The sequence below is a fragment of the Hylobates moloch genome, unplaced genomic scaffold (assembly GCF_009828535.3).
Source record: "Hylobates moloch isolate HMO894 unplaced genomic scaffold, HMol_V3 SCAFFOLD_8, whole genome shotgun sequence".
Taxonomy (NCBI): Eukaryota; Metazoa; Chordata; class Mammalia; order Primates; family Hylobatidae; genus Hylobates; species Hylobates moloch.
The window spans coordinates 53,103,296-53,119,541 of NW_026652283.1; the positions used below are offsets into that span (position 1 = coordinate 53,103,296).

General features: G+C 34.9%; 1 protein-coding gene across 1 annotated transcript in view; it reads right to left on the reverse strand.

Moving 5' to 3' along the window:
• Window positions 1-16,246, reverse strand: part of XPR1 (xenotropic and polytropic retrovirus receptor 1) — a 256,114-nt gene that overhangs the window by 190,172 nt on the left and 49,696 nt on the right. The window contains exon 2 of the mRNA XM_032159187.2: window positions 15,808-15,859. Within this exon, the coding sequence (XP_032015078.1) occupies window positions 15,808-15,859 (52 nt within the window). The remainder of the gene's footprint in view (window positions 1-15,807; window positions 15,860-16,246) is intronic.

The window sequence follows — 16,246 nt, forward strand, 5'->3', positions numbered from 1 at the left end:
CATTTATATTTATGAGAGTATATATGCATGCATTTCTGTTCCATGAAACAGAAAACCTGAAACAGTGAATAACCCAGTAGCAATGATACTTCCAAAGCAGTGTCCAGTATGTGGCGTCTAAAAAGAAGTAAGATTCCATGATTATTACTAAAAAAAAAAAAAAAAAAAACCAACAGTCACTGGAAAAATGGCTGATTGGAGGTCCCAGGTTGGAAATATGTATGTCAAGTCTGGAAATTTTTGTAATATCAAATAGAAAAGAAGCTATAATAGGATACTAAGAGTCTATCAAAAGGAATGAGAAAACCAACTGAATAGGCTCCCACTGGCCAAAGATGAGAATTTAATCATTAATAGGGATAAAACTGCACTGTACCAAAATATACCAAATATACTGAAATACACAAATTGAATAAGACACTTAAAATGTTTCACTGGTCATCTTTGGAAAATGTTACAGAATCAACATTATTTTGAAAAAGGTAAACAAAGGGAAATAATTAAGCATTTATGCTATCTTTCCTATACAATCTGTATATAAGAATAACCAAATAATTGGCAAAGGGAAGTTTCCCTTTATAGAAGAATTCTGGCTAATAAACGCAGGAGCATTAGGATATCACCATTTTGTAAATCTTAATGAATTAAAAGATCTAGGGTTAGGCAATGATCACCAGTAGTAACAAAACAGATAATCTGATAGTTTATATACATATATATATATACACACACACACATACATATATCTCCCTCCTGATAGCAATACACTCCAGCACCTATAAAGTGTTCTTGAGAAAAATACATACACACATTATATATAGTCAGAATGGAAACAAGCTTCTAGATTTAACTACAAATTTACAGTAAATAAAGAGAACAGAAACTATGCTAAGATGCACCACAGGAGTACAATCAGCAAAATCCAGACTCTAGGAGACAAAAACAAAAAACCTGAATAAGCCAGTTTCTTACATCAAAGAATAACAACAGGCTGGGCGCAGTGGCTAACGCCTGCAATCCCAGCACTTTGGGAGGCCGAGGCAGGTGGATCACAAGGTCAGGAGATCGAGACCATTCTGGCTAACACAGTGAAACCCCATCTCTACTAAAAAGACAAAAAAATTAGCAGGGCGTGTTGGCGGGCGCCTGTAGTCTCAGCTACATGGGAGGCTGAGGCAGGAGAACAGCGTGAACCCGGGAGGCGGAGCTTGCAGTGAGCGGAGATGGCGCCACTGCACTCCAGGCAGGGCAATAGAGCGAGACTCCGTCTCAAAAAAAAAAAAAAAAAATAATAATAATAATAATAATAATAATAAAACAATAATAAAATTGTAAAAAGACAAACCAAAAATTCAAGAAAAAAAAAGAGATGGAGCTGAAACCTATAAATTAGCTCTAACAGACAGAATTTTCTGTAATAAGAGAAATAATCTGTACTGTCCAGTATGGTAGCCCCTAACCTCATATCGCTACTGAGTACTCGATATATGGGTAGGGCAACTAAGGACCAGATTATTTCATTTCAGTTTTAATCAATGTAAATAGCTACATATGGCTAGTGCCTTCTGTACTGAATGGTGTCATTATAAACCAATGAAAAATTAAGAGACCTATTAATCAATCACAATATATTGTATGATGAATCTTATTTGGGTCCCTATTCAAGCTAATAAATCTTAAAATACACATAAAACAATTAGGGGCCATGTAAAAAATCTGGGGGCAGGAGGGGAGTCCTGCCCTTGTCCACCACTGCTGCCAGTAGCTGAGCCTGTCATCAGGATGACTGAGGATTGATCAGCCCTGCCTACCATTGGTGCATTATGTGCATAATCAGGGGCCTGAGAAGAGGTCTGCCCTGCTTACCATGGCCAGCACCTGCACACATCATCTGGGAGCCTAGGAACTGGGAAATACCCACCCAACTGATGCTGGCATCCGCATGCATTATCCAGAGGCCTGCAGATAGGTCTGCTCTGGCCACTGCTGACATACACATATGATGTCCAGGAACTGAAGACAAGCCCACTCCACCCATCACCACCATTGCTTGAGTCTGAGTGTGCCAACTAGTGACCTGGGAATCAACCCACCCTGATCACTACTGCTGGCATCCACACATGCCATCCAGTGGCTTGGGGACATGTCCACCTTGCCCACCTTGCCCAGTGCCACCACCATTGGTGCCCAAGGACTATCTGGTCTAGTGTTTTCATCCCTAGCAAATCCTCAAAACAGCCTTCATTAAAAAACACAGTCTAAGCCAATGAGAAACTCAGATACCACTGACACTGATCAAAGCTAAATAAATAATTCAGAAACTACACTACTGCCCTACCCAGAATCAAAACCAAAGCAACCTACCCAACCAACACTATAGTTATGCCTATAGGAAGAAGTCTTTCTCTAAGAAAGTCAATCCATAAAACTGGAAGAAGCGACTGTTAAATCAGAGGTGCAGATATCAGCATAAGGATGCAAGAACATGAAAAAGCAAGAAAATATGGTATCTCCAAAGAAACCAAGTTCTCTAGTATAAAAAAAAAAATCCCAAAAAAGAGAAATTTATGAAATGCCTGAAAAACAATTCAAAATAATATTAAAGAAACTCAATGAGACACAAGAGAACACAGATAAACAATATAAAGAAATCAGGAAAATAATTCATGATTGGAACGAGAAAGTCAACAAAAAGATAACATTTTTAAAAATCAAACAAATCCTAGAACTGAAGTAGGCAATAAATGAAATAAAAGATACAATCGAGAGCTTCAACAATAGACTAGATCAAGCAGAAGAAAGAATTTCTGAAAGAATTTCTGAATTTGAAGACAAGTCTTTATAAATAACCCAGTCAGTACAAAAAACAAATAAAGAATAAAAGAAATTAAAGAAAGCCTATGTGACATATGGGACACAATAAAGCAGACAAATATTCTAATTCTAGGAATTCCAGAAGGTGAAATGATGGGTAAAGATATAAAAAGCCTATTTAACAAAATAACTGAAAATTCTCCAAGTCTTGCAAGAGATTTGGTTATCCAGATCCAGAAGCTCAATAATTCCCAAACAGATTCAACCCACAAAGGTCCTCCCCCAAGTGTATTATAGTCAAACTATCAAAAGTCAAAGAGAGAATTCTGAAAACATCAAGTGAAAATTGTCAAGTCACGTATCAAGTAATTACCATCAGACTAACAGCAGATTTCTCACTACAAACCTTACAGGTCAGAAGACAATGAGATGATATATTCAAAGTGCTGGAAGAAAAAAACCTGCCAGCCAAGAATACTATACCCAACAAAGCCATCCCTAAAAAACGAAGGAGAAATATTTTTTTTTCCAAATGTGCAAAAACTGAGGGCATTCATCACCACTAACTAAACCAGTCCTAAAATACTTAGGGGAATTCTACATTTGAAAGCTAAAGAATAGTATCTACCATCATGAAAACACACTAAAGTATAAAATTCACTGGTACAGCAGATACACAAAAATGAGAAAGAAAATGGAGACAAATGTTCTCACTACAGAAAACCACCAAACCACGTGATAAATAATAAGAAAAGAAGAAAAAAGCAAAGGATGTATAAAATTAACAGAAAACAATGAACAAAATTACAGGAATAAGTCCTCACCTATCAGTAATAACCTTGAATGTAAATGGATTAAATTCCCCACTTAAAAGATATATACTAGCTGAATGGATTTTTTAAACATGATCCACCTATATGCTGCCTGCCAGAAACCCATTTCACCTGTAAAGACACATATAGACTGAAAGGGAAGGAAAAAGGTATCTAGTGCAAAAGGGAAGGAAAAAGGTATCTAGTGCAAATGGAAACCGAAAGTGAGCAGGAGTTGATATCAGATAAAACAAACTTTAAGTCGAAAACTGTAAAATGAGACAAAGAAGGTCATTAAATAAGGATAAAAAAAGTCAAGTCAGCAAGAAGATATAACAATTCTAAACATATATGTGCCCAACACCAGAGCACCCAGATATTTAAGGCAAATGCTAGATCTAAAGAAAGAGATTCGAATACACTAATAGTTGGGAACTTCAACACCCTACTCTCACCATTGGACCAATCGTCTCGACAGAAAATAAACAAACATCTTAACTACACTTAAACTAGATGGACCCAACAGACACTTATAGAACATTTCACCCAACAGGTGCAGAATAAATATTCTTCTCATCAGCACATGGAACATTCTCTAGGACAGACCATATGTTAGGCCACAAAACAAATCTCAAAAATTTTTAAAAAATCAAAATCACATCAAGTAACTTCTCAGATCACAATGGAATACAACTATAAATCAATAACAAGAGGAACTTTGGAATCTATACAAATACATGAAAATTAACAACATGCTCCTCAATGACCACTGGGTCAATACAGAAATAAAAAAGAAAAATTTTAAATGTCTTAAAACAAATGAAAATAGAACCACAACATACCCACACCTACAGGACACTGTTAAAATAGTGCTAAGAGGAAAGTTTATAGCAATAAACACCTACATCAAACAAGTAGAGGGATTTCAAATTATTTAATGATACACCTCAATGAACTAGAAAAGCAAGAACAAGCCAAACCCAAATCAGTAGAAGAAAAGCAATAATAAAGATCAGAGCAGAAATAAACAAAAATAGAGACTAAAAAAAATACAAAGGATCAGCAAAATAAAAAGTTTTTGAAAAAATAAAATGGATAAACTACTAGTCAGACTAACCAAGAAAAAAAGAAGACCCATACAAAATTAGAAAGAAAAAAGGAGACATTACAACTGATCCCACAGAAATACAAACTTATTAGACACTATTATGAACAAATTAATGCTAACAAATTTTAAAACTTGGAGAAAGTGTGTAAGTTCCTGAACAACCTACCAAGATGGTATCAGAAAGAAACAGAAAACCCGAAAAGACCAATAACGAGTAGTAAGACTGAATCAGTAATAAAAAGTCTCCCAACCAAGAAAATTCCAGGATTGGATGGCTTTGCTGCTGAATCCTACCAAACTTGTAAATAACTAACAACAATTCTCTTCAAGCTATTCCAAAAAACTGGAGAGGAGAAAACTCTTCCTAACTCATTCTACAAGGCCAGCATTACCCCAATAACAAAATCAGACAAAGACACAACAAAAAAACTGTAGGCCAATATCTCTGACACAGAAGCAAAAATCCTCAACAACATATTAACAAACAAAATCCATCAATACATCAAAAAGATAATACACCATGATCAAGTGGGATTTACCCAGGGATGCAAGGATGGCTCAACATACACAAATCAATAAATGTGAAATATCACATCAACAGAAAACAAAAACCGTATGCTCATCTCAACAGACACACAAAAGAAAGCATCTGATAAAATTCAATGTCTTTTCATGATAAAAGCTCCCAACAAACTAGGCATAGAAAGAGCATGTCTCATCATAATAAAGGCCATATATGACAAACCCACAGCTAACATCATACTGAAGGGGGAAAGGTGAAAGCCTTCCTTATAACAACTGCCCACTTTCACCATTCTTGCCCACTTTCACCATTCTTATTCAACATAGCACTGAAATTTCTAGCCAGAGCAATCAGGCAAGTGAAAGAAATAAAAAGGAATCCAAATTGGAAATGAGAAAGTCAAGTTTTCCTGCTTTATAGATGACATGATCTTAGATATAGAAAAATCTAAAGATTCCACCAAAAAAACCTCTTAGAACTGAGAAATTCTGTAAAGTTGTAGGATACAAAATTAGCATACAAAAAATCAGTAGGGTTTCTATACACCAATAATGAAATGAAAAGAAAGCAATCTCATTTACAATAGCTACCTATATATATATACCCAGGAATAAATTTAACCAAGGAGTCAAAGGGCCTCTACAATGACAACTACAAAACACCAATGAAAGTGAAGACAACACAAACAGAAAGATATCCCATGCTCATGGGTCAGAAGAATTAATAGCATTAAAATGACCATACTACCCAAAGCAATCTACAGATTCAACACAATCCCTATCAAAATGCAATGATATTCTTCACAGAAATAGAAAAAAAAATCCCAAACTTTGCGTGGAACCACAAAAGACTCCGAATAACCAAAGCAATCCCAAGCAAAAATAACAAAGCTGAAGGCATCACACTACCTGACTTCAAAGTATACTACAAAGCTATAGTAACCAAAATAGCAAGATATTGGACTAAACACATACACACAGGCCATTGCAACAGAATAAAGAATTCAAAAATAAACCCACATATTTACAGAAAACTATCAACAAAGGCTCCAGAACATACACTGGAGAAAGAACAACCTCTTCAAAAAATGGTGCTGGGAAAACTGGATATCCATATGCAGAAGAATGAAACTAGATCCCCCTCTCACCACACACAAAAATCAACTCAAAACGGATAGAAGACTTAAATGTAAGACCTGAAATTATAGAACTACCAGAAGAAAACAAAGGGATATGCTTCAGAACATTGGTCTGAGAAAACATTTCATGGCTAAGACTTCAAAAGCGCAGGCAACAAAAGAGTGTGCACACACACACACACACACACACACGGGACTATATTAAACTAAAAGGCTTCTGCACAGCAAAGGAAACAATCAAGAGAGTGAAGAGAGCACCTGCAGAGTGGGAGAAAATATCTGCAAACTATTCATCTGAAAAGCAACTAGTATCCAGAATACCCAAGGAACTCAAAGAACTCAATAATGAAAAAGCAATCCCATTAAAAAATGGGCAAAGGATTTGAATGGACATTTCTCAAAAGAAGACATACAAATGGCCAATAGATATATGAAAAAAGTGCTCAATATCACTAATCATCAGGGAAATGCAAATCAAAACCACAATGAGATATCAACTTACCCCAGTTAGAATAACTATTATCAAAAAGACAAAAATAACAAATACTGCTGAAGATGCAGAGAAAAGGGGACTCTTATTCACTGTTGGTGGGAATGTAAATTACTACAGCCACTGGGAACGACAGATTGGAGGTTTCTGAAGAAAACTAAAAATAGAACGACCACTTACTCCCCCAATCCAAAGAAAAGAAAATTAGTATATCAAAGGGATATTAGCACCAACATGCATATTGCAGCACTATTCACAATAGCCAAGATATGGAATCAACAGATGAATGGATAAAGAAAACATGGTGTGTGTGTGTGTGTGTGTGTGTGCGTGTGCACAACAATCAGGAGTGGGGGTGACACAAGATTAGCCCCTTCACTGATAATTGTTAAAGCTCGATTGTTGAAAAATGGGGTTCTTTATACATCCTCACTACTTTTGTATGTCTTTAAGAAGTTCCACAATCAAAAAACAAATTGGGGAAGGGGAACACATTGATCCTGTGTACTAAAAAGAGCTTTGTGGTCCTTGTTTCCCCCAGGAAGGATATCGGAAATAAAGATAAATTTGAGGTATAACTTGGAATATTTTGCAGGTAACTATTACTAGAGGCAGATAAATGGTCCTTTACTGTATTTTATACACTCAAGTCTGACTAATATCTATTGGCCAGTTTTTCACTTTCCAGGATCATACCTGAATTTTTCTTTGACACCATTTGACTGCTCCTTTCACAATACAGCAGGTAGAAACACTTGAAGCAAATGCCTCATTTGGACTTCAAGCTCTAGTTCACAATTTGAAGAACATTAAAATATATTTTTTATGTGTAAATGCATGGACATAGTAGGCTGAGAATGGCAGCTCATGCCTATAATCCCAGCACTTTGGGAGGCCAGGCGAGAGGATCGCTTGAGCCCAGGACTTCAAGATCAGCCTGGGCAACACAGCAAGACCCTGTCTCTACCAAAAAATTTCTTTAATTATCCAGGCACAGTGGCATGCGCCTGTAGTCCTAGCTACTCGGGAGACTGAGGTGGGACAGTCTCCTGAGCTCATGAGTTTGAGGCTGCAGTGGGCTATGATTTTGCCACTGCACTGCAGCCTAGATGACAGAGTAAGATCCTGTCTCGAAAACAACAACAAAAATTTTTGTAAGAATATGGTAGGCACGAAAGTGTTCCTTCCCCTCCGCCAAAAAAAGATATCTATATCAAATCCCTAGAATCTGTGATGTGATCTTATTGGAAAAAAGAGTCTTTGTAATGTAATTATAGATCTTGAGATGACATCATCCTGGATTGTCCAGGCAGACCTTATATCCAATGACAAATGTCCTTAGATACCCCGAGGACAAAGGACAAGGTAAAGAGGCATGGACTGGAGTGGCCACAAGCCAAGAAAGCCAGCAACCACCAGAAGCTGTAGAGGCAAAAAACAGATACTCCCCCAGAATTCCAGAAGGAAGGTAGCCCTGCAGACACCTTGATTTCAGACTTCTGGCCTCCAAAACTGTGAGAGAATAAATGTCTGTTGTTTTAAGCCACCAAGTCTGTGGTATTTACAGCAACCGAAGAAAACTAATACAAGAGATTATCTACTTTTCCAATTATTGACTACCTTTTTTTCTTCATACTGCCTCAGATAACTGAAGTCAAGGCTACTCTAAATGATTTTTAGAGCATCTCTTCCATTTCAATGGCAGGAATTTTTGTTTTATTCAATGATACCTAATACTGGAAAACCACTACTCTGATCACAACTTCATATGCTTTCTAGCTTTCTCGTTGTTTCTTTACTAAACACCTTAGGTGGTCTTGCCTAAAGCAAATGAAAAGAACTCAAAGAGGAATTTCCCTTACTTTGAACTCTGCCAACTTTAAACTTTAACAATTGCTCCAGCTTTCTAATGTCTACTTCAGGAAATTCTATCTGAAATCATCAGATTCATCTGCTGTTATCTTTTCCTCTACAACGTAGAGTCTACATTTGTAATTCCCAGACCTTTTTTGTTCCATGATTTAATGTTTTATCATTATCTCTTCCCTATTTCATGACCTTCTCTCAAAACTTGATAATAAAAAGGAAATGATACTGTGTGATAACTAAAACAGTGACTTTATATATTCGTGACTTTTACAGGTGATGAAATATTTTAAACACTAAAGATGCATTAAACAGTGTCACAAAGAAAGGATTATAAACCCGTGTTCATAACATTTCTTCATTGCTTCCAGCTTCCTACCTGCATGCTACTAAAAATTGTATTTATCATAACATAATTTTACTATTTATATCATTAATGTCATAACAATGAGCATTAAATTAGATCTAATTCTCTGTGAAAAAGAAGTAGGTATTTCTTCAAATCAAATAGCAATGCTATTTGTTCTTCAGAAGTACACCTTGCCTATTAGCGAACTAGACTGAAGTTAGTGACATCTTTATAGAATATACGAGTCCATTTTTGAAGTTAATAGTTCTTGTTATCTACAAGTTGTCATTTCCGTAATACAAATGAACACGCAAATCACTTTCCAATGTAAACATGAAACAAATAATAAGGCACACCCTTCAGAAATAACTCCATTACATGACTTTGAGTATCAATCCGGACTTTTCATCCTTTCTAAAGGAAGTTAATGCAGAATAAAATATATCATTCTTAAAGAGATGGCAACTATTTTGTTGGCTTGGCTATTGTCTCAACCTCCGCTCTTAGCCATCTGTATTTCTTTATGGCTCTCACAACAAGGCTCGGTGCCTACAGATAGATCTACCACTTCATTCTTGGGGTCAACCTCACTACTAGTTCCTTGCATAGTCTTCTCATGAAACATTATCCCACTTCAAGCAGAGACAATAAATGACTAGGATACCTTACTGACAGAACAACGCTAACAGAAAAATGGAACTTAGAAAAGCTACTCTCCTGCCTTTGCCCAGCTGAAAATGTAGCAAATTAAATATAGCTCTGCCTATTATAAACACCAAACTGTTTTATAGCTAGGTCAGAAAAGTCATGTAAATAATTTTTTAGAGATAAATATGCAGGATAACAAAGTGGAAACTGGGGGGAGGGGACAAGATTTAAAATAACATGAAAAAGTAATGTTATATAAATGCACATATTTGACAGTAATCCTATAAATGCAAAAAACTACTTCATGAATTTTAGAAATGCAAAGCAAGCTCACATCTTTTAAAACAACAAAGATCTGGGGACAGGGGTGACATGGAAGATGCTTGAAGTGGACCCTGTCCATTGAAGCGTATAAGAAGAATGAATAATTTACAAGCACACTTTCATCTTCAATGTCACTAAGAACTGAATTCTAAGGAGCTTAGGGAGACTGTAACACATCTGCTAACCAAGTAGAATTCAAGCAGAGAGAACCTAAGCCAAAATTTCTAACAAAACCTGTTCACAAGACTGGGGAGGGAACAGGGAGACTAAAGAAGAAACGGCAGAAAAACAGAGACTAGAGTGGTGGCCAGTTACTTATGTCCTTATCTCTATTTATTCATCCAATTTCAGAAAGTCAGATAGCTGTATTAAGCTGAGTCAGAGATGAATTAAGCTACCATTAGCTATGTACACTCTCCATCAAAAGGAATGTATTGTAAGATAAAAAGAGAAGCAAAATATAAAAGGAAAACTATCAATCAATAGGTCTACTTTAATTTAAATAGTCTAAAAAATACATTCCACTGAGTAGATATATATTTAAAAATCCTCTAACAACTCACATATGGTCCTTCAAATCTATGCCAATTTCATGTATCTTTGAAAGGAGGCATACTAAACATAAAAACACAAAAAGAAACAGTTTAATTGGTGTTTTGACAAAATATATAGTCTCTCAGTACTTCATATAGTTTCTCAGCAATAAAACATGATGCCACAGAAACAAAAAACCTTTAAAATTATGATCTTGTATCATCTGCTCCTCTATTAATTAAAAAAAATACTGTATGTGTCATCTCAGACTATACCTTATGAAATCAAAATGCCAGTACTGTAATACAACAACTACTAATAATATGTTTGGCCATCTAACCAGCAGGTAGAATTCTGCATCTAAACATAATAGATCAAGAGAATTTGAAAATTTTTTAAAACACACAAACACATAGAGAAGCAAGCTAGGTTAATTTACTCCTTTTTTCATAAACAGTACGTTGGCTTCAAGGAATTGAGGAAAAGGATTCACTTTTATTCCTACTCAATGATGTGTCCAGTAAATATGTAAACTACGTGCCTATTTCAGATACTAGATATAAAAATTTTAAAAAGTCATAATCACTAGTCACGAGACTTACATTAAAACAAAATATCAGAAAGTAACAAATGCTATGCAAAGAAATAAACTAGAGTGAAGCAATATAAAGTGACTAAGTGGCTATATTAGACTGCAAGAGGAAGCTTGGCCTGATTTAGGTAAAGAAAGGAGCCTAGGAAAAAACGGGGGAAATGTAGAAGGTGAGATCATGGACATTTATGATTTAGGACCAGATTATTTAGGAATTGTAGGTCATAGTAATACATTTTTACATTACATCCTTGGATTATTCGAAGCAGCCTTTTAAAACTCCCTCTCGTGCTCTTTGTAAAACTATTGTTGGAGATACTATTCAACACACAAACAAAAGGCTCTCCATGAGAGTCCAAGGAAGAATTTCCTCTCAAATTTCATGTTCAGTAAAAGCTACTTTTTCTGAGGAACTGGTGTAAATTCACCTTATATCAATTTTGAAATAATGTCTTCTTCTATCCTCTGAATTTACATTCTGTCAATTGTACAAAATCTTATAGTATCTATTTTATTTAAATACACTTTTTTTTAAGACAGAGTCTTGCTCTTTCGCCCAGGCTGGAGAGCAGTGGCACAATCTCAGCTCACTGCAACCTCCATCTCCCAGGTTCAAGCAATTCTCATTGCTTAGCCTCCAGAGTAGCTGGGATTACAGGCATGCATCATCACACCCAGCTAATTTTTGTATTTTTAGTAGAGACATGATTTCACCATGTTGTCCAGGCTGGTCTCGAACTCCTGACCTCAAGTAATATGCCAGCCTTGGCCTCCCAAAGTTCTGGGATTACAGGTGTGAGCCATCACAACTGGCCAAATAAACTTTTAACCTTAGAATAGTTTTAGATTTACAGAAAAGGTGCAAAGATAGTACAGAGAGTTCCAATATCCCCTAACCCAGCTGCCCCTATCATTAACATCTTACATAAATATGGTACATTTGTTGCAATCAATGAATCAATAATGATACATTATGATTAACTAAAGCCCATACATTACCCAGATTTCTCTAGTTTATGCCTGATGTTCTTTTTCTGTTCCAGAATCCTCATGGTATCTATTCTACGTATTAAATTTAGTCTAGTTTAACTCTTCACTATTCTATCTTCATTTTCCCCTTATTCTAAGCTCTGTATCTACTGTTATCTAATACGTGCTATCTTATTCTATAAACCTTCCCCAATACTTCTGGGAACTATATGGAGTAATAAAAAAATCAGGAGAGAAATTTATTGAAAGAGACAATTTGCTTTTTTCTAACAAGTTAAATAGTCTAGTATTTTTCAAAGCAATGTTTTAAAACATTCTTATATCTTTTAAAAATAGAGACACAAGGAAATGTCCAATTAAAATTATATTCAAATACATCATTTGGAGAAAAATGCAAAGTCATTTTTTAAAAAGTCTTTTTATATTAATCTCCAGAATTCTCTTTTGTTGTCAAATAGAGCATTAATAATCCCAACTGTCATTACTGCGTCATGCAACCTTAAAGTGGTCTCAGAATGCACAAATCTAAAACAAAGGTTAAGCAAAATGATCTTTTAATGTCCCTTTCCATTAGAAATGTCAATTTCTTAGTTCCGTTACCTAAGTTGACTATTGGATTCTCATATTTTTCCATCACAAATAAAGAGTAGAAAACATTTATGCTTTTAAACAAAAAATACATTTTAAAAAGAATACGACAAAATGAAGTTTGAAGCTTTCCTTGCAATTAATTCAGAGTAAAAACTAAAATAGATTAATCAAATACAGCACATAATTTACATATATCTAAAAGTAGCCTGGGAAAGAGGGAAGACAGACAGTTTAAAAAAAAAATAAAGATGTAAGGATGTGAGCATTTACCCAAGTAGATTAATTCCATAAAATTACTGACAGCAAACTGGGAGTGCGGAGCATGAGAAAAGGTAAAAGGTATTTCACTTTAGATTTTCCACAGTTCTGTATCACTGAAAACTTGACACTTACAATGTCAAATGGGTACTATGTGTAAGAATTGTTATACTTAACCTATAAACGTAAAAAATTATCTTGCCTCAGAACAACCTTGATTATTAAGGCATGACTGATTGATGCACTGATGGGAAACCTCCAGTTTGCAGCTTAATATAATTTGTTACAAATATCAAGAGGTAGTATACTCACTGACCTCAGGAATTATAAAAACCCCACAATTCTAGTCATTTTAATCCCCTAATCTACTGCCATGTATTCTATATTTACAAGTCTTTCTGCAGAAAAGAATAACAAAATAGTAAAAATTTAAATATGCCATTATTTAAAAAATCAATAGGCTGGGCACGGTGGCTCACACGTGTAATCCTAGCACTTTGGGAGGCCGAGGTAGGTGGATCACTTGAGGTCAGGAGTTCGAGACCAGCCTGGCCAACATGGCAAAACTGGCCATGTTGGCCAGGCAGGTTAACATGGCAAAACCCCATCTCTACTAAAAATACAAAAATTAGCCAGGCATGGTGGCAGGTGCCTGTAATCCCAGCCACACAGGAGGCTGAGGCAGGAGAATCACTTGAACCTACAGGAGGCAGAGGTTTCAGGGAGCCGAGATCACGCCACTGCACTCCAGCCTGGGAGACAGAGCAAGACACTGTCTCAAAAAAAAAAAAAAAAAAATTAATAACATACTGTATAATCTGTAACACAGAATTCTAAGTCAACATCTCAGTCATATATTTCCAATGTAAATGGTTACACAAAAATACCAGCGATTACATAGAAGAGTAGGTAATGAAATATATCAGAATTATATCAGAAATATCAGTGATTACATAGAAGAGTAGATAATGAAATATATCAGAAACATATCTGAATATATATTTACATATAAATTGATAAGGAATACCTGAGAGTAAATCCTTATCTATATTATTTCAGAATATTAGCACTTCCTAGTTATAATCATAAAACATTTATTTTAAATAGAGATTTTTTTGCAATATATAACTGATTCATGAAATTCACTCTCAAAGGACGAAACAAAACAACTAGGAATTTGAATGTGTTTACTTCTTTGAGTAACAGAGAGCAAATTAAACATAATTTCTCAATACACTGAAATTGTTTTGTTCACTTACTTTTGAGAAAAAGCCTATTTTATCAATGAAGTAAAGGTACCACCCTGAAATGTCCTACTAAGAAGAAGGAATAATTCACTATAAAACTATAGTTTTATAGTATGTTTACATGAAAGTATAAAGAAAGAATGTGTGCAGAGGTTTTTCTTGTGAAACTAGTACATGTTCCTACAATACTTCCCCTATAACACAGTCCAAAGAAGTTAATGTCTCTGGATAATGAAAGAAAAGGCTCTTAACTATAAATATTTGTCATTTTGAGCGTACTTTCACAAAATTCAGTTTTTCTCTAATAACAGCTGAAAGAAAATTTAAAAAATACTAGAAACATGCTCTAGCATGAAGGGGATGAATAAATATCATCATCATTTTCAATATATCTCAGAGCATCTTTGTTACAAACAGAATAGTAAAATAAGAGAACCAATATTAAAGCAAGTTACACAGAGTAAGGAATCAGTTCAGCTTCTGTGGAATTTCATTTTTCTTATATTTTAAAAATAGTTAAAGGAGGTATTCTTTATGGCATATAAAATAAAAGATAACCCAATAAAAAACTAAACCTACTGATAAACCTTAAGTGTCTTAAGTATCAGAGAATTAAATATATTATAGTCTAAAATTCAGTGACATGAAACTAAATGCCAATTCCTGACTTAATATGATAAGGGAAAAGATTTTTACATGTTCAGAGGAAATACATTTTTAATTCACAATGGTTTGAGATGAAAGATGGATATTTCTATATGATTGATGAAATGAGACTTTTTACTATAAATCTACAGTTTTATTAAACAACTTCACTATCTGTTGTCATAAGAACAAGTCTCTAATAGCTTGTCACTAGAATAACTTCATAGAATTTGGTGCCTTATAAAGATACTATTCTATACATCCAACTTACAATATTCTCGATATATATTTTTTTGCACTCAACTCTCATTTTAAAAATCTGATGTGGAATTTTAAAAGAATATCCAGCCTCAGAAGGAACATTCTCCCTCAAGAATAGTTGTTGAATTAGCTCCTATTTACTGACATGAGAACATGTACACACGTATACATAAACATGCACACACACACACACACACACACACATCCATTGTAAACATTCTCCATTGTTTTACTGGTCCCACTCTAAAGGCATGACATAAATAGAAAGGAAAAGCTATGTTGTGTAAATTATGGATGGAGGAAGGAGGGGAGGGGAGGGGAGGGAAGGCAAAAAAACATTATACAGAAAAACTTCTGACTAAACCAATATATATATGATTCACAGTCCTAAGGTGACACAAGGACATAGTAAAAGATCCATCATAGGGTAAAGGTGAGCTAGAAAAGAGAAAAATTTAGAATAAAATATAAAATAATCATAATATATATTATTAAAAGGGAAAAAAGACCTATATAATAGGACAGGTTATCATGTTAGTTTTATACTCTGCAGTACAAAATATCTTTCCTTAAAAAGAGGTTTTCTGTGACTAAACTTAAGGGTTAATTCATCTTACCTTCCACAGAAGGTGCCTGGTCCTGAGCTGAATACAGCATATCCTTGAAAGCCTATTAGAAAGGAAGAAAAACAATACATGAAATCATGAGTAAGCTTTATACTGAAAGTATCGGAAGCTAAACAGTTCTTTTTCAATATTCAGTGACCACACATAGCTCCCTAAATTGATAAATACTTCAATTAATATTTATAAACTAAAATCCAAACATTATACCTTCACATCAATCCAGTATTGTCCAATTTTTGAGATGAGGGCTAACTTGTATACTTTAAAATTAAGGAACAGCTGGAAAAGGATGAAAAATCACCTGAGAGATTATAAACTCTCTTGACTAAGAAAAAACACTGAAGAAAACAGAACAAAAGTCCTAGAGAAAAAAAACTAGTAGACTGCATAACAAACTATCAAGAACTGGATACAAGTATCTTTTTAAAAT